Source organism: Pantherophis guttatus, chromosome 1 (genome assembly GCF_059756535.1).
Source record: "Pantherophis guttatus breed Tessera chromosome 1, ASM5975653v1, whole genome shotgun sequence".
In the NCBI taxonomy this organism is placed as follows: Eukaryota; Metazoa; Chordata; class Lepidosauria; order Squamata; family Colubridae; genus Pantherophis; species Pantherophis guttatus.
Window position 1 is genome coordinate 23,297,626 of NC_142063.1, and position 25,087 is coordinate 23,322,712.

General features: G+C 41.3%; 2 protein-coding genes across 4 annotated transcripts; one reads left to right on the forward strand and one right to left on the reverse strand.

Annotated features, from left to right (window-relative positions):
- Positions 1 to 1,168: 1,168 nt before the first annotated feature.
- Positions 1,169 to 17,723, reverse strand: TUBGCP2 (tubulin gamma complex component 2). Of its 2 annotated transcripts, none has more exons than XM_034437519.2 (17): positions 17,506 to 17,723; positions 15,412 to 15,540; positions 13,796 to 13,984; positions 12,882 to 13,041; positions 12,356 to 12,563; positions 11,946 to 12,145; positions 10,858 to 11,047; positions 10,444 to 10,589; positions 9,374 to 9,554; positions 9,046 to 9,226; positions 7,945 to 8,117; positions 7,227 to 7,355; positions 5,869 to 5,989; positions 4,086 to 4,229; positions 3,414 to 3,542; positions 2,155 to 2,318; positions 1,169 to 1,827 (listed from the first exon to the last, which is right to left on the reverse strand). In XM_034437519.2, exons 1-17 carry the CDS (start codon positions 17,656 to 17,658, stop codon positions 1,713 to 1,715), a joined length of 2,712 nt encoding a protein of 903 aa, XP_034293410.1. In that variant the 5' UTR covers positions 17,659 to 17,723; the 3' UTR covers positions 1,169 to 1,712. The 2 variants fall into 2 exon arrangements, with proteins under 2 accessions (XP_034293410.1, XP_034293411.1); XM_034437520.3 differs by having other exon boundaries at positions 15,953 to 17,723.
- A 97-nt stretch (positions 17,724 to 17,820) lies between these two features.
- ZNF511 (zinc finger protein 511) lies at positions 17,821 to 22,953 on the forward strand. Of its 2 annotated transcripts, XM_034437524.3 has the most exons (6): positions 17,822 to 17,976; positions 18,245 to 18,318; positions 19,998 to 20,199; positions 20,612 to 20,736; positions 21,596 to 21,787; positions 22,645 to 22,953. In XM_034437524.3, exons 1-6 carry the CDS (start codon positions 17,896 to 17,898, stop codon positions 22,712 to 22,714), a joined length of 744 nt encoding a protein of 247 aa, XP_034293415.2. In that variant the 5' UTR covers positions 17,822 to 17,895; the 3' UTR covers positions 22,715 to 22,953. The 2 variants fall into 2 exon arrangements, with proteins under 2 accessions (XP_087750962.1, XP_034293415.2); XM_087894836.1 differs by lacking the exon at positions 22,645 to 22,953 and having other exon boundaries at positions 17,821 to 17,976; positions 21,596 to 22,016.
- The last annotated feature ends 2,134 nt before the right edge of the window (positions 22,954 to 25,087 follow it).

A 25,087-nucleotide genomic window follows, 5' to 3' on the forward strand; every position in this document is an offset into this window, starting at 1 on the left:
GCTCCTCTGATCTGCTGTTGACTCACCGACAGTCCCAATATTGCAGAATATACAGCTTCATGCTACATAACTAAACTCCATTTCATGCTGAATAAACTATATTAATGTATCTTAAATAGAAAACTATCTTTAGATATTTACTCCAAAAGCATTTTATTAAAATAAATTTGATAGAAATAAAAAAAATCCAATTTAAATTTAAAAAAATCAATTTTTATCCACCCTGCTTGTATATGAGATCTTTCATGATAGTTTGCCTATTCTGTTAAGTTTTTCTTTTTTTGTTTGGTGTTGGTATGTGTAGTGCACTCTTACAAACTATTGGCCCTGCTGTCATTCCCCAGATTTTCTGGGATAGTTTGCTTAGAACTTTTACAATTCTTTTATTGTTTGCCATGTTTCTGTAGTTCTATCTGTTCTTATAGCCTTGACTGGAGCACTGATCTGATTTCATCTTCTAATACTAGAGTTTGTTGAAAGTATGGAGAGTTTCCTGAAAGTATGGAATGTGTTCTAAGGTGTCTTGGATAATGATATTTCTACGGTACAAAGTTTCAGTAATTTCTTCCATCTTTGTTTCATTTTCTTGGAATCAGTTACTACCTGTCCATAGTATATCAATTCAAGGTTGCAACATTCTAAATTCAGAGATCTTTTAGAACTCTACATGTCTCCTGCTTCTACAGATATTGTTGCAATACTATTTATTGTGTCTTCCAAAAGGTCTTTGAAATTGTTACTTGGAGATCATTTTGGAGATCTTCCCTCCTGAATCTTTCTTGGCTTTGGCTCTCTTGGTTTCCTTATCTGTTCTGACATCCAGTTTGCTTTCTTTTGTGTTCCTTTATTTTTGGCAGTCTTTTTTCAAACTCAACCTTTACAACTTGATTCCCCCCACCCCCGAAGAATTCCTCTGATATCTGTCAATGTGAAATTCAGGACTTCAAAATGATTTCGTTTCATAGTGGCATTTCAAATGTGAAAGTGCCACTTTTTAGTAGCATTAGTGGCCATGTTCCACTAATAGTTCCCAATGTACCTAATAGATCTAAATTCCTGCTTCTTCTGCTACTATTCCCAATGCACAGAATTCCCTCATTTTATCAGACTCTTGTTCAATGATTTTCCCATGCATGTGCACATAGGTTTATACAAACCAGACACCAGATGAAATCAATTACATTTAATGAAGCTTTATCTGAATGGAGTGTACACAACAGAAGATAGTTAAGCTCTCAGCAAAAGTGCAAATACTCAAATGAGTTGGCTAGTAGCAGTGAACAGTGTCCATGAAAGTTCATGTAATATTACTCATTCTACTCCAAATTGTTAATATCTGATCAAAATAGGTGGCATTATCTTATTTCTTGACTGAATTGAGCCGTCACTGACACAATTAGTTAGCCAGGACTTAAACATCAACATATAAAAGTACATTTTTAAAGATCAAAGATGCCACTTAGAAACACTAGTTTTCACCTATAATACAGAAAATTTAGAATTTAAATGCTTGGATTTAAAAATATAGAAGCATTCAGAGTCACATTCCTTTATAAACAGTATTGTTGCTAGAGTTTGTATTTTATATTTCCACTGCTGCTCCTCAACTTTTGTGCGACATAAGTGTTGATGAAACCATGACATTCTCGAAGCAGTCCCTAACTCTTCCCACTTTTCTCTGGGAAAAATGACTTTCATACAAACCAGGCCTTTCACTGAGTGGAGGCAGCAACTTTGGGAGGAGCAGCCACTTGCAAAACAGTCTTCTGACTCCTTTCTGCAGACATGTGCTCCAGTCGTTCTGTGTAGAAGCCGTTGAAGTCCAGTCTAGAAAAGAAAGGGTAGGGTTTATGTGGGTGGACCATGGAAGAACTGAAATAAGAGCTGTGCTAGACCAAAAGTCCATCTAGCCCAGCTTCTACTTCCCCACTGCCACATCAGATTAGGAGAGGTTGCAAATAGGATGTGAAAAGCAAAAGCTTCTCCAGCAACAGGAACGGAAAGCCATACTGAGTCGGATCCTGAAGTGAGTATACACACACTACCAGCATAGCCATTGATAACTAGCTCTCTCTATAGAGTTTTATACACTCAATAGAGATTCCTGAGGAAGAGGAATATATTTTTTTTTCTGGGAGAAAAATCTCTGCTTACCTGTAGATGATATTGATCATGCTGTGCTCACAGTCATTGGTACTGTAAATGCTCAGTTTGTCCAGGAGGTCCAGCAGATGTGCAGAGAAATTGCTGTCAAACTTGTTTATTGTTGCCTCAAAGCCAGAACTTACATGCAAAGAATCTGCCTGCTCTGCTAAAAACTGAAAAAAGCAAAATACAGGAAATTAGCATAATTTCTAACCCAAAGACTGCAACTGAAAGGGGAAGACTCCTGCAATCCTACATTGTTTCATGTACATTTCATAGCAAATTGATTTCTTAGAACATCAAAGGACATAAATGCGCCAAAAGACTAGAAATTGCAAACTCTACTGAGAAAAATGATTTGTATGATTGTACAGCATTAAGAGAAAAGGTTCTGCGCTTTCCCACATGGTATTTTTTCAAATACCATTTAGCCATAAACTATAGTCCGTTAACTTAATAGGTTCATTTCGCAGTGGAACTATTAATTAGTGGAACGGCTTGCCTCCAGAAATTATGGATGCTTCAACATTGGAGGTTTTTAAGAAGAGATTGGATAACCATTTATCTGAAATGGTATAGGGCAGTGATGGCTAACCTTTTGGCTGTCGAGTGCCAAAAGGGGGGAGAGCACAGGGGGGTCGTGCGCATGCGTGCCCACATCCATAATTCAATGCCTCCCCCATGCCCTTCCCCTTCCCCCACGCATGCACGCGCAACACCCACCCACTCCCCGCGCTCCCCCTCTTTTGGCACACAATGGCAAAAAGATTACCGGTGGGCCTGGTAGGTACTTTTTTTGCCCTCCCCAGGCTCCAGAGGCTTTCTAGAAGCCTGGGGAGGGCGAAAATGGCCTCTCTCACCCTCTGGAGGCCGGAAACGATTCGTTTCTCAACTTCCAGTGGGCCCAGAAGGCCTGAAATTCAACTGATCGGCGCGCGCATATGCGCTGGAGCTGAGCTAGGGCAACTTGCATGCCCACAGATATGGCTCCACGTGCCACCTGTGGCACGCGTGCCATAGGTTCGCCATCACGGATATAGGGTTTCCTGCTTAAGCAGGGGGTTGGACCAGGAGACCTCCAAGGTCCCTTCCAACTGTTATTCACACAAACCAAAATGAAACATACACATTGTGTTTAGCTGACTAAACCATTTGTGTGACTTAACTTAGTGATTCTGATACAGCGCAAAAATGCAATAGCCTAACATTTTCAAGTGCTGTGTTAGAGTAAGAGAGGAAGTGGGAAGAGCCTGGCACCCACAACGTACCTTATTAGCAAGCTGCTTTCGTGTGGATTCCTCTACTCTTTCCTGTTTAGTAGGTGGGCCTCTCATAGTCCCATGCTCTACAGTGAGGCGGTCCATTTCATTATCTAGCTTCATGCTGTGGGAAAATCTCTGGCAAGCAGAAAGGATGGCGTATTTAAAATGCATATAATATTAGGATTCTGCACATTTTTTCATGTTCTAGAGCATGTGAGAGCATGAACTTGGTGCCTATTGCATATCGCCTATCTTTAAAGCAGTGTTGCTTTAAAGATTATATTTAAGACACAGCAGGGGACAATTTCCTAAACTTAATTTGCATTATTGTGATGTGGTTGGGTGGTACACATCTGCCCTCCCAGATTTCTTGGCCAGCAGCAGCCATGAAGCTGATAATTTTACTTGATTTTTTTTTATATGCTGCCAAGAATTGATACAACTGCAGCAATTGACAAATCTTGTAAATAAATAAAAAGCTGCATCTTTTTTTCAGACAACTGTGCAACCTTGGGAAAAGGAATACTTAAGTACTGTAGACAGGTGCTTTAAAATACTTCCAACAGGTGTTAAGGTTCATGTTCCAAAGCATACATATATCGCTTTTGAGGCCCTACATAATTTAGCAGGTGGCTCTTCTCAACAAATCTAGAAGACTTAAAGCTATGTGGGTCCTACCTGCATGCAATTGGTGAACATGACACACACAGACATCAGCTTGGAAAAAATCTTCAGTAACTCTGGATTGGTAAGCATGCAATCCTTCAAACAATTATCCAAAAAGCTTGTGTGGTGGCTCAAGACGTCATCAATATTGGAGGCCTATTGAAGGAGATATAATAACATCAACGAACCCTTCTTCCAGCAAGCACGGAAGAGAAGTTAGAAGTCACCTAGTGTAATCTTGTTTGATGCTCTGTAGAACAGAATCCAATTAGTTTATCTCACACAAATGGTGGCCAACCTCAATTCAAATATTTCTCTTCTAATAGCCTTCAGGTCCTCAAGGCTTGGAGGAATTTTTTTCTCTAATGTTTATCTACTACTGGCTTTCATACCGTACAACTTCCAGCTATCAGTTCTAGCTATGTTTTCTGCAGGAATATAAAATAAGTTTGCTCAAAATCCTCAATTTACTCAACACTCAATCTGGGAGTTAACTGGTTTTCAAGGTTCACGTAATCAATCACAACCAAACCAAGTGAGCTGGGGACTGAATACAACCAAGTAACCAACACTAAAACTAATGAAATGAGCATGTTGTGTGAATGTTACTTTATCTGGCCTGTCTAGAACCTAGCAGCAATGATATTGCCTAGAAACATCCATACTTCCAAAGATTTAAACCAGTAAGGAAGCTAGATTAGCAATAGCTAATAAAAAAGGATGGTAATTGCTCAAGGTAGGATTGGTAATCTTTGCTCTGTCTAGATAGCTACGCATATTTCAGGAGAGTCTGTAGTTTGAAGAATTGTTTTGTTCTAACAGTTGTAGTTGAAAAGAATGCTTATCCAATTGCTCAGTTGCCATAGGTTACCAAAAATTTCATCCAGGAAGCCTGCTCAATATAGAACACTAAATCTGCAGATTTAGAAGAGCCCTAGTGGTGGGAGATTTGCCTCCCCCCCCCCCCCAAGTATAACTCCTTTACAGCTTTGCTAATAGGCAGTTAGAATAGATGGCAGAAACCAACTGGTTCCTATAGTTTTGACTCAGCAGCACAATTAACTCTTTAGTTATTCATTTCATTTCATTTTATTAAATTTGTATACTGCCTTACTCCCGAAGGACTCAGGGCGGTGAACAGCCATAAAATAAAACATATAAATACAAAATTTAAAATGGAGATAAAACAAATTAAATAAATTTGGCTGAACCATTTTAAAACCCCAATAACTTAAAACCAAATTTAAAATTCCCATTTAAAAAGAGGAAAAGTTTAGGTCAGGCCAGCTTGATGGAATAGGAACATCTTAAGTGCGCGACGGAAGGTTCGCAGATCTGGAATCCTCCGTATCTCGGGGGGGGGGGGAGCTCGTTCCAGATAGTAGGTGCCCCCACAGAGAAGGCTCTCCCCTGGGGGCCGCCAGTCGACATTGTTTATCCAACGGCACCCGGAGGAGCCCCTCTCTATGGGAGCGTACTGGTCGGTGGGAGGCTATTGGTGGTAGCAGGCGGTCCCGCAAATAGCCAGGTCCTAAGCCATGGAGCGCTCTGAAGGTGATAGCCAAAACCTTGAAGCGCACCCGGAAGACCACCGGGAGCCAGTGCAGCTCGCGCAGGAGAGGCGTTACATGGGAGCGCCACGTCGCTCCCATCACCACCCGCGCGGCCGCACTCTGCGCCAGTTGGAGCCTCCGAGTGCTCCTCAAGGGGAGCCCCATGTAGAGAGCGTTACAGTAGTCCAGACGGGACTATATTCCAGCTATATTCCAGCTAATATAGTTTGATCCAGACTAACCAACTTCAGATTCTTCTCCAAAATATGCCATGTGGGTTCCATCACTTCAAACATCATATAGTACTGGATATTCTGCACAAAATTGAGCATCCGCTGACGCAGAGTAAAAGCACCCGCAAACCTAAAAAGAGAGGAGCAGTGAGCCCAAGGAAGAGTTGATCAATTAGGGTTGATGAAGCTATAAGGGGTCAACAAACTCAAGAGAGATTGTCAGGGTAGGAAGTGCAGGTTTGCCACCGAGAGGTACCATGCCTCTGAATTTGGAGTGGCTGTTGTTTTATTTGCAGGAACCAGGATATAGAATCAATGCTTGTTGTGGGTTTCAACTTTAGTTTTCATAAATCTAAACAACAGCCAATTCACTTTCAGGGATGTATTATCAGGTAAGTCTTCAATTATAGTTAATGAACCACATAAGTTAGTATAAGGGCATAGAGTGAATACTCTCATGAACTGTTCATATGACTTAATGCAGGGGTGTCAAACTCGATTTCATTGAGGGCCACATCAGGGTTGTGTTTGACCTTGGGGGGACAGGTTGGGCATGGCCAGCTCGATGTCACTCGTCGTGGGGGCACCTGTGGTGGCCTGAGCGCTCTACCAGTGAAAACAGGTTCCCGAGCTGTTTTGGCTGAGACAGCCTTCTGCAACCCTCTCTCAGAGAAAATGGAGCTCGAGAGAGCTGCATACAGCCCTCCCAAGCTCAGTTTTCGCTTGGAGAGGCACTGCGGGCCAGTCCTTCACTGTTTCCAGGGTGGCTCCATGGGCCAGATCTAACCACCCCGAGGGCTGGATCCAGCCCCCAGGCCTTGAGTTGACATCCCTAACTAAATGTGGCGTGCAAACACAGCCTCAGAGTAGTTACTACTATGCTTTGCAAGCAGATGGGTTGAGTCCATAACTTTGTTAACTAGTGCAGAGAACGAAATGGCAGAAATCCAGAAGTCACCCCCATCACTAAAGATAATACTGAAGTACTAACAACTTCACTCATTGCAAAGCAGTTTTCAATAAGCAGCTGCAGCTTCAAATTTATTTACCTTTCAAACATACTTGATGTTTAGCTTTCCATCAAAACATTTCACTGGAGTAAAGGGGGGGGGGGAGGTGAAAGCTTGAAACCATTAACAGACCTGCTTTTCTATTTCTTTTTACTTCCTTCACTTTTAGAATGGCAAAAACAATTTATTCAGAAAGCACTAAGATTCCTCCCTGTATCTCCATAACTGGAGGCCAAGAATTTCCAGGTTGGGAAACATTCCTTGGCAAGGTATTACTAGATGTCAAATATAGAAGGCTGTTTGCATAAATAGTTGAACAACTATTTCTAGTCCACTGAACACTGAAGGATCATTTACCATTTTGATGACTGTAGGGAACACTGCTTAGCTGTTTTGCTGCTGATCCAGACATTGCACAGCTGCCGCTCCACGTGTTTACAATAAAACATGTGTCTGAAGAGCATCTGATACCGTGTTAAGGCTTTTCTACAAGTCAAGCACAAAGTTAGCAATTACAAGCAAATGCTAAGCAAGCATTAAATTTTCTCAGAAGGAAATTTATATAGGCATAAAGTAAAGATAATTTTATTTTGCTAGTTGTAGCTGACTTTAGGGAGTGGTGCTTATTTCCATTACAAAGCTGTTAAGTGCTGTCCAAAGATTTTTCCATGGTCATGTGGCCAGCATGACATCACACCAGAGCGCAGAATATGTGGCAAAACACGGATCACTGTTACCTTCCCACCAAAGTGGTACTTATTTATCTACTTGCATTTGCATGCTTTGAAATTGCTAGGTTGGTAGAAGCTGGGGCAAGTAATGGGAGCTCACCTTGTTGCATGGCGCTCAGGTTTGGAACCTGGCAGTCAGCTTTCCAGCGACAAGCCAGCATCTTAACCATTGAGCTATCACACTGCCATCCAGGCATGGACAGTTTTTAGTCCATCCTAAACACTTCCTATATTGGGACCCGAGATTATTAAATAATGAGTGATCAAACCACTGCAAAAGTATATTGACAGCAACCTATAAATGATGTGGTTCTTTCTGGCAGAAATTCCTCTCCTTGGCTTACCTGTTGATGATGAGAGACAATGGCCATTTCACAATATAGTCAAAAGAAAATGCTTCCAGGCCACTGAGAGTGAGCTCAGTTGGATCAGCATTGATTATGGCTTTCTCCTGCTTTGTCTCAATGGCCAGAACTCGCAGGAGCTGTGTTATGAGATCATGTGGCATCAAGTCAATCTTGAAAGAAACCACAAGAACAATGAGGTTAGCTTAAAGCTAAAGTAAGAATCTGACAAATGTGATATTGGAGAAAAAAAATACTCTTTTTGTTAATTATAAGGCATTATTAAGTAATTAGGTTGGATAATGCATGTAAGGGAATTTAGACAAAAAGAATTTCTTCTACCCACAAAATATAGTCTGTTTTTTATATGCTTCTATAATTATATATATATATATATATATATATATAGATAGATAGATAGATAGATAGATAGATAGATAGATAGATATAAAATTTATATTTTGCTGATAAAGAAATAAAGGGAGACTAATATAGATCTATTTCAAGCTTTTTAGCTTTCATCAGCTAGCCATACCCTTTCTCAGATTCGAACTTGGGCTTCCTGCATGTTAGGCAGTTGAATTAACCTTCTGAGCCACAAGTTCTCCTCCCTTCATCAGCTTGAGCCAGGGGAAAGATTAAGTCCCCCCCCCCCCCCCCAAGCTGATGAAGGGAGGAGAACTTGTGGCTCAGAAGGTTAATTCAACTGCCTAACATGCAGGAAGCCCAAGTTCGAATCCGAGTAAGGGTATGCTAGCTGATGAAAGCTAAAAAGCTTGAAATAGATCTATACTAAATGTATACTAACAATGATAATCAACATGACCCTTTGCTCTAAAAAGGCTGTCAGCTGCACTTCCTCTTGGCTTATATGGCAAATGCTGTGACTTAAATGTTCTCTTGAGTTGTTAATAGTGTATCTGCTGTTACGGTTGCTTCAGGATTTTTTTTGTCCTGAAGGTTTTATATTATTGGCTTGATAAATGCAGAAACAGGTAACTATCTAGACCTCCCAGTTTTTATCTGTGAATCTGACATCTGTCTTTATTTTCTGTCTTTATAACATCTTGTCTTCATTTCAGGCTGCCAAGTCTCGTTTACCTTTAAATCATCTTTAAATGGGTCAGTGTTAGCTGTGCTCATACGTAATGCTAATTCCAGAAGAGCTTCCAATCTAGTCGGAATGATATCATCTACTGGTTTTTTCAACTCCTCCTCTGTCAAATCCATGAAATGGACATAAAAGTCACCTTGGTCCATGAGAAAGTAGTGTTTGATGGACCTGCTCAACAACAACAAAAAAAAGGGACATATTTTCTACAAGGAGAAATGCTAACAAAAGCCAGCACGTTTCCACCCTCCCTGAATCATCCTCTTAGGCAAAGCAAGGTAAAAACCATGCTTTCTGAATATAACAAATGAAGCAAACCTTAAGTGGGCCACAAGCTCCTTTTCCTCCATCAAGAAATCAAGCAAGACTTTGCTGGCATAATTATAGGCCTTCTCGATCTGTTCCACATATTCACGCTCCTTCAAGGTATAAACCACCTCCTTTGCCACTGGGCAAGTAACATCATGGCCACATTCCCGGACCACATTTAAGTACTTCCCTGAAGAGAGAAAGGAATAACTCAGATGGGTACAGACTGACTAAAAACTTCTACATCAAACAAAGCTTAACTTGCTCTGCCTTGTAATGGAGCCAAAAGAAGTGAATCCACACATGGCATACCACAGATACATTTAAAAATATGTAATTATTTTTAAGGGAGAAAGTTTGGTATAATGGTTAAAGGATCAGATCAGAAACTGGGAGACTGAGTTTTAATCCAGCCTTAGACATGAAATCAAGTGAATGACCTTGGATCACTCTCTCTTAGCCCTAAAAGCAAGGGTGAAATGCTACCGGTTCGGATTGGTTCTCCCGAACCAGTAGTAAAAAATGCTATCGGTTTGGGCAAACCAGTATTTCTGACGATCAGCTGGGCGACGATCAACTGTGATGCACGATTTATATTAGCTAGAATCATCGGATTTCCTGCTTTCTAGCTAATCTAAATCACATGGCACAGTGGATTCCTCCCCTCGCTGTTCTACTTATCTTTGCAGACTCAGAAGGCTTCAAAATGTTCCTTTTTTAGCACTGTGCGGGTGAGTCTCAGGTGCGCATGCGCATGCAAAAGCGAGTGCTTGGTAGCAGATTCACAGAACCGGTAGCAGACTTCAGAGGATTTCACCACTGCCTAAAAGGCAGGCAGTTGTAAGCCACTGCCAAAAACTTGCCAAGAAAACAGCAGGGATTTGTCAAGGCCAGCAAGATTCCATCCAAATGGCTTTCTCAGGCTCTGTGAAGAACCATTGTTTTTTCATGATTAAAAAAAAGAATTTTTCAGTCTTGGTTACAAAGGAGGCACAAGTTTCACATTTTTAAGGTGCTTACAGTATTGTTTTTCAGGAGCCTCTGCCCTCTTTCCTGTTCACTGAAAGCTAAATGCTTACCTGTGCTAAGTATTTTATCAGCAACTTTTTGCAGGAAGGAGGGAATCTGTTGCTGGACAATGGTGTATCGTTGATCCCAGTACTTATCATTATAGTCCTCCTGGATCTTTTCCTTTTGGAGTTCATGTTCCTCCACCATGAATTCACTATAAAATTAAAAGAAATGAACGTTTGGGAGTGATGAAGAGCAGCGGTGGAGAAGGGTGGGGGGGGGAGGGGAGAGAAGAGTGAAAGGGGAAATCAGAGTACAAAGATGGAAAAGAATTTTTGTTTGTTCCAGTGTGCTATATATACTCTGGTTACTCTGGCAGTGCTAACACACCATTTCCACCAGTGCAAGAAATTTTACCTCGCCTCCCAACAATACTACAAATGATACCCAGAAGGAAAAAAGAGCACGATTCCTCAGGATACCTATAAGGATCATTGATAATTCCTCTGTAGATCCACTTCTCCAATATCTCGAAGTAAGGAACACTGGCAGCTTTGGTTAAATAGAGGCACAGTTCTTGGGCTTGGCTGTCTCCTGTGTAATTGAATGTTTTGTCATGGAGTAGACTGAGGGTTGAACCTCCCACGCATTCGCCCTTGTCTATCGAAGTAGCTGGGGGAAAAAAGATGCAATTTTAAAAACTTAACTGTGAAAAAAATGCATCTACCATGAAAGATCTTTCATCCTGAAAGAATCTGCTTGCTGATCACACAGAATTTTTTGCATAAAGTCCACCTGAACAAATATTCAACTGCAACACTGCTAATCCACTAAACATGATAATTTCAAAAAGACTCACTGATCTTAGTTAGCTGCATGCTGCAAAACATTAAATGCAGCTCTCAAATGGCTCAATGTAATTTTAAACATCTTTGAATGTTTACTAGCAGAATAAATGACAGTCAAACTGACACCATTGAAGTACATGTATAGGTTGTCCTTGATTTATGACTAATTGTCTAATGACTGTTTAAAGTTACGGCAGATTTCCCCAGACTACTTATGACCTGTTTCTGCAGTTATGATGGCTGCATACTCCCATGGCTCAATTATGATTGTAAATCAAGGATTACCTGTAAACGTGATTGAGCTATAAGTGATCAGCTCAAATTGAGCACGTTCATGGTGTAACTGAATTCTTTAAATATGTAAATCTGTAAGTTTTAAAAGCCTCTTCTTTTCAGTTCAATAGTTTTCAGGGTGATTTAAATTACCCTGAATTTAAATTATAATAACTAAAATTATAATAAGAATGATAGCCTCAAGGGCCCTGGTATTTGAATAGCAGGTATTATTTTAGTGCACCAAGCATGTAGTTACTAAAAATAGTAATTGAATTAGGATTTTGCTTTAGATAAAACAACTGAAGAAGAGAAATGCAGGCAGAAAAAATTCCACTTGATTCACTAAAAAACTGGCCACCCTACTTATATAGGTAAATGTTGAAAGATGGTCTAGCAGAAAATATTTACCACCATCCCAATAAATCAAAGAAAGAAGAATTCCTCACCAAGAGAAGCCAAGATTTCCATGGTCCTCATTGTGGGCTGAATATAAAACCAAAGCTTCTGCAGTGAGAGGAGCCCTTGGCGCTGGAGATGTTCCAGTTGGGTTATCAGGATCATGTACTCTTTAACGAGGGTCCTCATTGCTGCTGCCAATGCATGATTTACTTGTCCATATTCAAAGGAAGATTTCTCTTCTACAAACCTGCAATAATCCAAGCCTTTTGTCAATTTATCCATCCATCCATCCATCCATCCATCCATCCATCCATCCATCCATCTATAAGAACAAGCATTAGGCTGTTTTATTAGCTGAAACAAGAGCCTGGCTTTCTAGAGTAGTTGCAAGAAGCATATAAGAAATGGACACCTTCATTGGTCTCCGCTAGTGACATTTTAAAGAACTTGCTAGTACCTGGATATTATGGAGTAACTTGCAGCGACAGGGAGGATTCTAGTGACCAATTCCTTAACAGACATATCTAGATTGGGATCCACTAGAAAAGTACGAGTCTCTCTACCAACAAGGGGTTGTGCTGTGATGTATCTGCCATCCACACCTATCAAAACATACAGCAGGTCTTCTACAACTGCAGACTCTTGGGCTGCCAATGGTAACGTACCTGATGAGGAAATCAAAGATATATAATATTTTGGAGAAGGGAAAAACAAACAAATAACTTTCAGGCTTCTGGAGGATTAAGTTTTTATATTAAAGGCATCCAATTAAGATACAAAATAATCTTTCCTGATTTGTTGAACAGAATAATGTACACAAATTAATTAACATCTCTAACTTTGCATCCCAGTTCCTTTGAGGTACGCTGGCAGGAAAATACAGGCTGAATGTTTAAGTGCTAATGAAAGGCTCCAGCCAAACAACAGACTGGTGTGGAGCTTCATGATTAGATAGTCTCTTACAATCCATCACTTTTACTCACCTATTGGCACAGTTGTATCTGTACTTAAACTAGAGCTAGAAAGAAAGTCTCCAATAAGAGCTGGTCTTTCATACACCCAGGAAGGGAATGATGGGATAGGCTGGCCAGAATTTTTCTTGTTCTGCTTTTCTCGGAGTGCCTTTCGTACAAGTTCAAGAGGCTGCCAAAGAAAAATGAGACATGAGCATTCTGTAAGTGAAATGCCTACCAAACTAATATAAGAAGCCTTTTTGCCACACACAGAGATGAGACAAATTAGTTCTGTCACAGCAGAGTGACATTTTTTAGCAATTGATTTACTGCATGGTTAGGTGTTATCCATCTTTATGTGAGCAGACAAACATTTCTTAACCCTTACCCCACCCAACCAGCCAGTTAATTTCATTCAGTCTGTATTACCTTCACATTCCACAAGGAGCTCAAAAGTTGTAAATATAACTTTGTTTAGTCCACTCTAAGCATCCACAACCACAGTACAGGTCATCAGAAAATGACTAAAGTGCCAGGCTCGTTTATATGGGAAGAATCATTCCTCAAGCCATTCAAGTCTGGCATGTAGTTTATTCAGGGCTTTAAAAATCAACATTAAGATATTGAACTGGGCTCAGAAATGACTTAATGGCCAAGACAGTTAACAGAGTACTAGATAAGTAAGCAACTTGTCAGAAACATTTCAGGGTTATTTTGAGTAACTAAAGTGGCCAAGGGATAGCCCATGCATAACATATTGCAGTATCCACCCAATAATTTAATTGAGTTATATAGAGTATAATTTCCCTGTGATTCCTTATAATTTTTGATAATAAATGCCACTCTCTACTCCTCAATAAATGTGGAATCGTAAAGAATACGCATGGCCCTTTGGATTGCATGGCTTACATACAGCAAATAAACAAAGGAAGAACCTCAGAGACCTGCTGTGAGCTGGAGCCGGTTGCCACAGTGCCCAGCTGTTTCCGTAACTCCTCCAGTTCTTGAGCAGTCATTTTGGAAGATGTTGAGGGGACAGAGAAAGTGAGGCTGCTGCTACCACTGTTACTGGCTGCTGCACTTGCTGCAAGTTCTCCCCTTTCCTTTGCATTCTGTTGCAAGTATTGCAATGTCTAAAAATGGGCCAAAAACAGAATTCAGAAATAATGAAGGCTTCAGTCTTTCACATGTACATGTACGATTTCCTGATTATTTGCTGAACTTACTATACCTCCAGCTACCAACATATCTAGGCATCTACTTGCGTTTCTGACAATTCCCTGAAACCTATTATGGAATTTGGGTATGTATGGCAACGTGAGTTTGTTCTCTTACCCAGATGTTCTTGATTCTAGCTTTATGGCGAGTGCTGATTAATAACTTCACTCAGCTTCTGAGGCATCCTTGAATAAGATGTTTACTTAGAATGGCATTTATTCCCTTTGTGCAGAAGATCCCCTATATCCGGGATGGCGAACCTATAGCACGTGTGCCACAGATGGCATGCAGCACCCTCTCTGTGGGCACACAAGTTGTTGCCCCAGTTCAGCTCCATCACGCATGCGCGCATGCCTCCCACCGGGTCAGCTGGTCATTGGGTCTCTGCCACACATGCACAGGGTGCATGTGGGGGAAATGCGCATGCGCGGGGTTTGGGATGTGTGCGGGGGGCCGTGCATGCATGTGCGGGACACATGCATGGGGCCAGCATGTGCATTGCATTTTGGGAGTTTGGGCACACGCGTGCGCATTCGTGTGTGCGCGCTTTGGGCACTTGGTCTGGAAAAGGTTAGCCATCACTGCCCTATATCATTTAAAGGGGTTTCAGTGATAGGGAAGCAAATTTTGGTCAGACATCAGAAAAAAAATCCTAATGGTAAGAACTGTTCAACAATGGGACAAACTCACTGTCGATATGGTAGATTCTCCTCTAGAGATGTGTAAATAAAGACTTGTTCACTGTCACTCAGCTATGCTCTACAATTGGATAGCTGACTGGGGTCCTACTAGATCAGGGGTTTCCAAACTCTTCAGCTCACTGGCTCCATGACTTCATGTTTCAGATTCTTCATGCACACCCCAAACATTTATTGCATGAAAATAATTTTATAAATACTTTAACTAATAGTACTACAAAAAATAGTAACAACTATAATGGATAGTTCTATTGACCCTTGATTCTAACCACTTTGGGGAACCCTGGACTCAGAGAGATAATTTCCAAAATCCCTTTCATCCCCTGTATTCTGTGATCATCTCCAATTGAAAAGACCTCTGTATTACATTTAGAAATTATTCTGTACATGGGACTTGGAAAATTAATGTTACTTAACCCAGACTTTTATTTTGCTTTGCTGTATTCCTCAACTCAACACTGTTAGTTTGAGAATGCAAGAGATTTCCCTATTTCCTTGTTTTGTACCCCTTTCTGGATCCCACTACACAACTATGGTTGGTCTTGACTCCTTTAATGCTTGGTCTCCTATTTTTACCAACACAACTACCAGTAACTAAGAATTAAAATTGTTTTTATATGGGCTTTCTAAAGTAAACCTTCTACCTCTTTGTCTTCTATAAGCTTGGACAACAAATACACAAGTGAGTCAAGATGTCTTGTGTTCTTCGATTTTAGTTCATCATATTTGTTTAAGAAATCTTCCGGAGTCCGTGAAAACTCTGCAATTTTAACCTAGGAAATACATGTTATTGTTATTATTTACTTTTAAAATTTTAATTAATTTATATAGTCGCCCAATTTGAGCAATGCGACTTTGGGTGGTGTACAAAAGCAATCAAAATTTTTAAAAAATCAATAACATTGTTCTTATGTATCACAAGAGGAAAAAAACTACACAAATATATATCTGTAAACTTCCAGAGTGCTTTTCTACTTAACAAAGCCTTTCCAATTCTGCATGAAGCAGAATTGCTGGGCAGCTAAACTGTGATCCTGTGGCGGCAGGGGAAAAAGCTACTATAGATTTTCCCTCTCTGACTGTATTATATATTCATACCCACCAGGTAAGCAACTTTATGAAAAGAAAACGAATGAGATAGTCAAAAAGTTAAAGACCCAAGATAAAGAAACCAACATCACTTACCACATCTCCCCATGTTTCTTCTATCTTGGTGAAAACATCCTTGCTATCATCATCTCTGTAAATTATTTTGATTCCTACCCTGAGCAGGGGATTGAACTTAATGGGTTGAATGACACCGCATAACTCTACAAATTTACCTGGCTCACTCTGGGATAAAATGTGGTCAGGAAGGCCAGCAAATATGAACACAACTTCATATTTTGAAGACCAGGAGCTCTTTTAGGCCAGGTATGAACAAATAAAACTGATAAACCTGGAGGTGGCTGCTAGATTGATGGCAGACTCCATCACTACTCCCTCTTGCTCTCTGTTCTCCACCCACCCATCTTTTTGGTTATCATATTAATGTATTTATCTTTGGGTGTTCCTTTGTAATTGTTTATTTTATTGTTCTATTATTATTCTACTTCTGTTTACACTCCCTTTTTCTTCCTTCTTCTTATTGTAAGCCATCCAGAGTAGCCCCCACGGCGAAGAGGCGGCAAATACATTTAACAATTGAGCCTTGATAGTACAGGGGTTTAGTGCACCCTGTAATTAACACAGCTGCCTGCAATTTCTGCTGGTTCAAATCTCGCCAAGGCTCAAGGTTGACTCAGCCTTCCATCCTTTCTAAGGTAGGTGAAATGAGGACCCAGTTTGTGGGGGCAATAAGCTGACTTTGTATAAAACATACAAAAGAATGAAGGCTATTGCTTAACGCATTGTAAGCCGCCCTGAGTCTCCAGAGAAGGGCGGCATATAAATCAAATTAAAACAAACAAACAAACAAATAAATAATGACTAAACAAATAAGTTTATTTCCCCCCCTACTTAGCTCGGCCATCCTGGAAGCAGGGTGACTGGAAGCAGGGTGGGAGAGGAACCTCTTATTGGGACCCAGTAAGGGCTTTATGGCTATCTTCATTTCATCAGATCTTATGCGGGGCCAGTCAACCCTTTTAAAATTGATTGCAAAACCAGTTGCACCCTTAAATATTATGATTGTGGAGGAATAGCTGGGTGGACCTTCGCAGTCATCAGTGATCACTATGTAGCGTTTACTTCAAAATATCTCATTCCCTCCTATACAAAAATAGGTTTTTTTTCCTTTCCTTGAACAAGGATATAGAGATAAAATAGATAAGAGAATAGATGGGAGAAAACAATTAGAAAAATAGATACCCAGATTACGTCACGTAAAAGGAGAAAGGGGAGGGGGGGTGTAAAAGGGAAAAAAAGTGAGCTATTATAAAAATGTACGCAAATGATGAAATAAAAATAAATAATAATTGAATAAGAAATTGAAATGAGAATAAAGATAATTAGAAAATCGGGGCTGCTCAAATACCACTTTAGAGTGAACTGAAAAGGGAAACAACAGGAGAGAGGGGAAGGAGTAGAGAGAGAGGAAGGGAGAAGAAGAGAAAGAAGAAAGGGAAAAGGAGAGGAAGAAAAGGGAGGGGAAAGAGGAGCAGAGGAGGAGGTTAGAAGGGGGGGAAGAAGAGAGGAGTGGGGGAAGAGAAGGGGAAGTAGGGAAGAGAAGGATCCCCGGTTTCTCCCGGCCGGTCCACCTTGGCTCCGAGGGCTGAGGCGGTGGTGGTGAGGTAAGGGGCGCGGTTCTTCTGGAGCAAGTCGATGTAGACCTCCGCCCCTTCCCCGCCGCCCCGCACCCGCAGCAGGCTCAGGAGCTCGTTCACGTCGTGATGAATCCGAAACTCGCTCATAATGACGGGAAAAGATCCTTCAGGGCTTCCCAAGGGTGGGCGGTCAAGCCACAACAACCCTGCGAGGCAGGGCCATGCCGTTAGGAATTAAGGCGCCACAAAAGCTCCACCTTTTATAGCCCCGCCCCTCCCGTCTCCCGTCTCCCAGCAACCATCCTCCGCACGACCCGGAAGCGGAAGAAGCGCGGGTGTGCTAGGTTTCAAGGGAGAGAGAGAAGCTGCGAGGGGAAAGAAAGAATGGCCGGCGGTGGGGAGGGAGGTCCTTTCCGTTTCCGCCCCGCCGTGGTCCGTTACGCGGCGGACGATCCCTTCTTCGAGGTAGGGAGCCTCCTTGCTTCTGCCTTCCTTCCGAGCTGGGGTCGGCCTTGCCTGGGATGCGGGCGGCCGCTTTTCTTCCCTGCGCCTGAAGCGATGGCTGTAAATCAGGGGTCTCCAACCTTGGCCACTTTAAGACTTGTGGACTTCAACCCCCAGAATTCCTCAGCCAGCTTTGCTGGCTGAGGAATTCTGGGAGTTGAAGTCCACAAGTCTTAAAGTGGCCAAGATTGGAGAGCCCTGCTGTAAATTCTGTTCTCTTCCTCTCCAGGACGGCGACGTCCACCGGCATATGTACCTCCAAGGTCTCCTGGAGAACGTCACGAGGGACACGGAAAGGCCCAGGTGAAGATTGGGAGAGGTGCCTCCTCCTTTCCTGTGAGCGCACAGGTGACCGGGAGTTTAACAGTAACAGAGTTGGAAGGGACCTTGGAGGTCATCTAGTCCAACCCCCTGCTCACGCAGGAGATCTGTACCAGGGATTCGAACTGCCAATCTTTGGTAGACAAGATCAGTGTTTGTGTGTGTGTGTGTGTGTGTGTGGGCGGGTCTGGGCCTTTGCCTCCCCCCCTTCCTCGCCAGATGTCCTGAATAAAGGCCTCTTTCCCCCCCCCCCCAAAGGCAGGATGTTTTTAATCTTGTTAAGATGAGACTGGACAGCCATTTGTCTGGGATGTTGTAGGGCAGAGGTGTCCGACCTTTGGGACTTGTGAACTTCAATTCTCAGAATTCACCAGCCAGCAGGGAATTCTGGGAGTTGTAGGTCACAAGTCTTGAAGTTCTAAGGTTAAATACCCCCTAATATGGGGTCTCCTGCTTGAACAGGGGGGTTGGACTAGAAAACTTCCGAGGTCTCTTCCAACTCTGTGATTCTTTTATTTCCTTCCCTCCCTCCTGCCCTTCTGTCCTGCCCCAGCTTTAGCAGAAGCAAGAAACAGACTCTTTGTCACGAAAACCTCCTTTTTATTTACCTCCTGTGAATTAATTGAATTCACTCACGGAAAAGTCCAGGCAGTAGTCCTTCAAAAAAGAAAAAAATCTATTCAAGGAGTTAATGGCAGTAACGGACCTTATCACTTCCTTGTGATAATTGCAAGGCTGTGAGCTCCCAGCTGAAAGGCTGCAAATTAAGTTCTGATAAGCAGTCTTTGTCGCACAAAACACAATGAGCAAAATGTTCAGAAATACAAACACTTGTCTTCTACAACAACCATTCTCCTTTCCTTCTATTTATTCCCCAGCCAGGGAGGGGCCATGCAACATCCACATGTGCTTTGCTTCCCGAGTCAACTCCTTGTCCTCTGTTGTTCATCTCTCCTAACTGCTCTGCACATATGTGCATCTGGAACAGGCCCCAGCTGTTCTTCCTCCTCACTCATATCAGCCTCCAAAGGCAGCTGTCTCTTTGGTGGTTGGGAAATGTCGGACGGCCCTGGCTCTATCTCTGTGTTCGACGCAGACTCCATAAGTTCCTCCCCAACCTCCTCATCGTCCGAGTCTGCTGGCAGTTCTGCTGGCAGCTGGTGGGCCACAACACCTCCCTCTCTCCCTCCCTGCAAGGATGCTCATTCGCTGTTGCTTGTTGATTATAAAATCTTCAGCAGAAACAAGCTTGTCCATAAGGAAGAGTTACATTAAAAGCCTCACCCCCCCACACTTCTCTTTTAGCGTATAGCCACAATGATGGGGATGATTCTACTCTATTGACATTGTTCCTTTAAGAATAACAAGCCTCCCAAAGCTTCAATCACTGTAAAGACTGTAAATAAAAATGCACTAAATAAATAAACCCAACACTTCTTAAAATGTCACAATTTGATAAAGGCTGTAGCAATTCTCAGTCTTCCAGGTCATGGTTATACCACTTCATCCAAGAAGCTTCTTCAGCTCTGACTAGACCTCCTTCCATTCCCTACCAGAAGCTAAACGTCTTCAAAGAAAAAACAAGAAACTCCAGTTGCCTCCTGAAAAAGCATTTTTTGGGAATAATTTGATAAAGACTTGTTTTCTATGTTTCCTTTCAGAACCTCTGAATTTTCTTGCCAAATTGGTGGATGCAGCCAGGTTTTCAACACCTTGGAGAGCTATGAGCATCATTACAACATGCTGCACAGGAACGTGTGTTCTTCTTGCAAAAGAGCCTTCCCTTCAACACATTTGTTAGATGTTCACATTTTGGAGTGGCATGATTCCCTCTTCCAGATAATGGCAGAGAAGCAGAATATGGTAAATGGCCATGAGACCTATAGATTGGCTGCTATTCAGAGATTTAGTACAACACAAACCTAGTTATATTAACAACTGCAATATTTTTGTAATCAAGAATGTTACTATCATAATCACCATTTTTTTGGTTATAAAAAATCAAGAACATAAGCAATGCTTACTTGTAGTTCATTTTTCTCTTGGGTATTGAAATCAGTAACACTGCCTTATGCTTAGTTCACTTCATGGGTTCATCAACTATTGCTAGCTCTGACAGCTGCTGATACTAAGACCAACCTAAAACTTGTTACTTGAGTTGGGAAGATTGAATTTATGTTCTGCCAATACAGTCCCTAACAGTGGACTAGTAACTTCAAGAGTATAACACAGAATACTGATCAACCTTCTTATTGGTTTTTCTGCCTCTTTGCAGTACCAGTGTTTGGTAGAGAGCTGTCCAGAGAAATTCAAGAGCAGCAAGGACCGCAAGGATCATTTAATCACAGTTCATCAGTATCCATCTGATTTTCGCTTTGATAAATCTCTGAAAGCACAAAGGTAAATGATTACACGGAATGTACATTTGATATGTTTCTCACTGCTCATTAGAAATGTTTTGATCTATGACTGACAGAAAATCTAAAATTCAGAAGATCAGTTCCTAGTTATGAATACTGTTGGTATGATCATTCTGTATTTTTCTTTTGACTTGATTAATTAAATTAATCTAAGAGAGAGTGACTGACCCAGAGAGAGTGACTCAATAGTGAGATGAATGGCATATAAATATAATAAAAATAAATAAGTGAGGAATGAAAGTAAATATTCATGTCCCAGGATAATGTGGCAGGATTCAGTTTGGGTCGGTCACTGGGACCAGAGGTTTAGTCTTCCAAGCTTTCAGATTTGTGCTGGAGCCCATCGTCAGGGAACTTCTTTCTCACCAGAATGTGAGAGACTGTGACTGCTTAGGGACATGGTGGCTCAGTGGCTAAGACACTCAGCTTGTTGATCGAAAGGTTGGCAGTTCAGCAGTTCAAATCCCTAGTGCTGCGTAACTGGGTGAGCTCCTGTTACTTGTCCCAGCTTCTGCCAACCTAGAAGTTCGAAAGCACGTAAAAAATGCAAGTAGAAAAATAGGGAACCACCTTTGATGGGAAGGAAACAGCATTCCGTGTGCCTTTGGCATTTAGTCTTGCCAGCCACATGACCATGGAGACGTCTTCAGACAGCACCGCCCCCTAGAGTCGGGAACGACTAGCACATACATGTGAGGGGAAACTTTACCTTTATATGACTGCTTAAAGGGAAAAAAAAAAGCATAAATTGAGGACTGGCATGGATGTTAAAGTCTTTCTACAATGTTCTTGCCATCTATTTTTCAGTATGTTGATTTTGAGCTAAATTTCTGCAATAGGAAAGAGAAAATGAGGCCTTCATCAAAAGAAAGCAATGTGCCAATGGATATGACTGTGGAAGACTCAGAACAATCACATGTTGAGGCCATGGAAATAGGTCCAGATAAGAGTATAATGGAAAGTGACTTTCAGGCTGAGACAGAGTGTACTTTGGACTCTCCAGCATTTGGAAAACAGCTCTATAGATCAAGGTTGGTGGCTTTGCTTTTTTCAGATGGCTTGGAATCACCTTTTGGTATGAACATCCACCTGACTTTGCACCGAAACATCTATCTCTTCAAGAATTAGAATAATTTTGGCCACTGGAGACAACATAGTATTTATTGGAATTTTTTTTTTGGCCTAATGTATATTTTTCAGCAAACTGATGTCAGATTTCTGGAATTCCTATCCAATCTCATCTCATCATTGGAAATTAAGCAAAAATCTGATAATCAGCCAATCTGGATTTAATTGGTATAATTTAATAATTTGAGAATTTCTCAATGTCAGAAATGTTTAAGAGAAGTTAAATATGCTCAGATCAGAAATAGTTAAAGGAAAGAATTAATTCTGTCTTTTAGCTAATTGGTGACTAAACCGGGGTGGGGGGAAAATTTGGCAAGACTCATGTCGGATCTGAAGCATTTCCCCCCCTCTTTAGATCTGCATACTGCAGAACTAGTATTGTCTTTGGACTATAGAATTGTTAGAAATATAAGAAACTTTAGCACATGGGGTCCCCAACCCCCGGGCCATGACCCATTACCAGGTCTTGAACCTTTTTTGAACCAAGCCGTGGAAATGGTGGGCACATACACGCTCAAGCAGCAGGTGACCAGGCGTGCACATGCTTCGTTTGTGCAAATGGCAGATGCGCGTGCCCACCGTTTTCACAAATGGAGCTGTTCGTGTGCAGGACCATCCCCTCTCTCCCTGCCCCTGCTGCTCCGTAAAGCTGAAAAAAATTGGAGAACTCTGCTTTAGGAGGACTTGTTAGCTTGTATTCAGTTGTGTATTGTATTACTATAACTAAGCCAGGTTGCACTCTTTGCATTTTGTCTTTCAGAATTCCACCCACTATTTGTTTTGGGCAAGGGGCTACCCGTGTCTTCAAAGACAGAAAAAAGAAAAGTTGAATATGACAGCCAGGAGGAATTTCATCAGCAGAAAAGTGCCTTAAAACTAGAGCAAAGCTCCGGCTTCATTTACTAGGAAGTCAGGAAACGAACAGAGGCAAAGCTAGTTAAATATTGGAACTGATTCCTGTCCTTCCCAAATGGAGGTATTTTAGTAGGAGCTGCAAAATGCTTCTGACCTGGTTGTTGTAGTCCAACTCCATTTAAAGTGTCAGAAATAAAGGTAAAGGTTTCCCCTGTCCAGTCGTATCTGACTTTGGGAGTGTGTGCTCATCTCCGTTTCCTAGCTGAGGGGAGCCAGTGTTGTCCAAAGATGCTTCTATGGTCATGCTTCACTTTGGTGCATGGAACTTTGTTACCTTCCCACCAAAGTGGTACCTATTTATCTCCTCGCATGTGCATGCTTTCGAACAGCTAGGTTGGCAGGAACTGGGGGAAGAATAACCACTAGGCCACTATCTCCCCTAATTATAGCTGGGGTTATCCAGGTTTTTTTTTTGAGATTTCCATATGGTGGAAGATTTTATAGAGTTGAAACAAAGGAGGAGGCGATGGAGAAATTAAGGGAGCTTGGAATCATCAATAAAGAAGAGTTCGTGGAGCAAATCCAGAAAATGAATGAGATGTCAGCATTCTCAAGAAGGGAGATGGAGAAGAAGAAAGATCTACGGGAGAAAGGGAGGCTGGATGAAGCAACAGGAGTTACAAGTTCGCTGTAGAGACAGTATATAAATATTTGCAATAGTTATATTAAGGGATATGTGTTACAACATAGGTTTGGGTGTTGAAATAGGGTAAAGGTAGTTAAGGGAGGTGGAGTGGGCAACCGAAGGCCATGTATGAATGGCTCCTCTTCTCTCCCCCAGAGGCCTTATGTGGTGGAGAGGAGGAAGATCTGAAGAAGGGAAAGGGGATATTATATATGTTTATGGGTGGGTAAATGTTGATGGGTGGGTAAGAGGTTATTTACATTTTGGGGTAATATGTATACTGTGTAGTTTTAGTTTTGTAGGATTTATGTTAGAGCACCTATGGAGACCAAAGGGAATATGTCATATGTGGGATAGATGGGGAAATCGTTGAATATAAATGAGCAAGAATTGAAAAATCAATTAACAAAGAGAAAATATATATTGTATTTTTACAAGAAACACATCAAAAGAAAGAAGGGGTGAATGAACTTAAGTTATACTGGGCTGATGTATATGAAAAGGCATTTGGTACATCAAAATGAGGACCCAGATTATGGGAGCAATAAACTGACTTTTATAAATATATGAAAGTATGAAGATTATTGCTTAACGCATTGTAAGCCGCCCTGAGTCTCCGGAGAAGGGCGGCATATAAATCAAATTAAAAAAAAAAGAAAAAGCAAGAGGGGTAGCAATAATTGTAGCTAAAAGATGTGAATTTATGATAAAAGCCATAAAAAGGCTTCCTTAGTTGGTTGAGCCTCTGCCCCATGATGTAGTTTTCAAAGGCAGCTCCATAGTGTATGAGTTGCAATAATCAAATAAAAATGATCTGGGCATGAGCAACTGTGAGTGCGTCTTTTGATCTACTCTAGTTGTAGCAGCTAGACAGAATTATGCAAAATAGACTCTTAAGAACACCTCCAGATTACAAGCTAGTTTTATCTGGGGAACTGCATCTTGAATTAAACACATCTTAGCTGCCAAACCTACTTCCACTCTATCTTGGTGGTATTGAGTCTGCTTCTCCCCATCCAGACCTTTAAAGCCTCCACCAAGAATAGTGCCTCAACCATATTTATGTGTAACCCTGGGTTGAATGTTCTTCCATGGGAAGTGTATTTGGCTCCAACTCTGGCTGCTTCATGGAAGCAGCTGAAAATGGAGCTCTTCCAGAGGGCATCAGAGGTGTGAAATTTTGTATTTTTCATTGTAAGTTTTTGTACTTTTGATTTGTATTGTTACTTACTTGCCTTGAGCTGCAAGAGTTGGCTGATGACTGTGACTTGTTTGATTTTGAAAAACAGAATTGGCATATCAGCAGGACAGTAATGGTAAGGATGAAGTGGGGTCTGTGGTTTATGCTTGTTACAAAAAAAGAAAATTTATGGGAAGAGATTAAAATAACAAAGAGGAAACCAGTGAACAAAGAATAAAAAAAAACCATAAAAATTATTTCTTCCCTGTAGCCTGGCCTCATTCTCTCTTCTTCCCCTTTCCTATATACACGGGTTAGAATGTTTATTACAAAAAGATCACAGTTTGGGGTAAATGTTTTCATTGGCTCATTTGCCCCCGTTTGAACCAGAAATTAAGGATTTTTTAAAATCACATTCTGCAACACTGAACTGCACATACCAATTTATTAGAATGAGATGAGATTTTGAGCTGTTTGTAACCA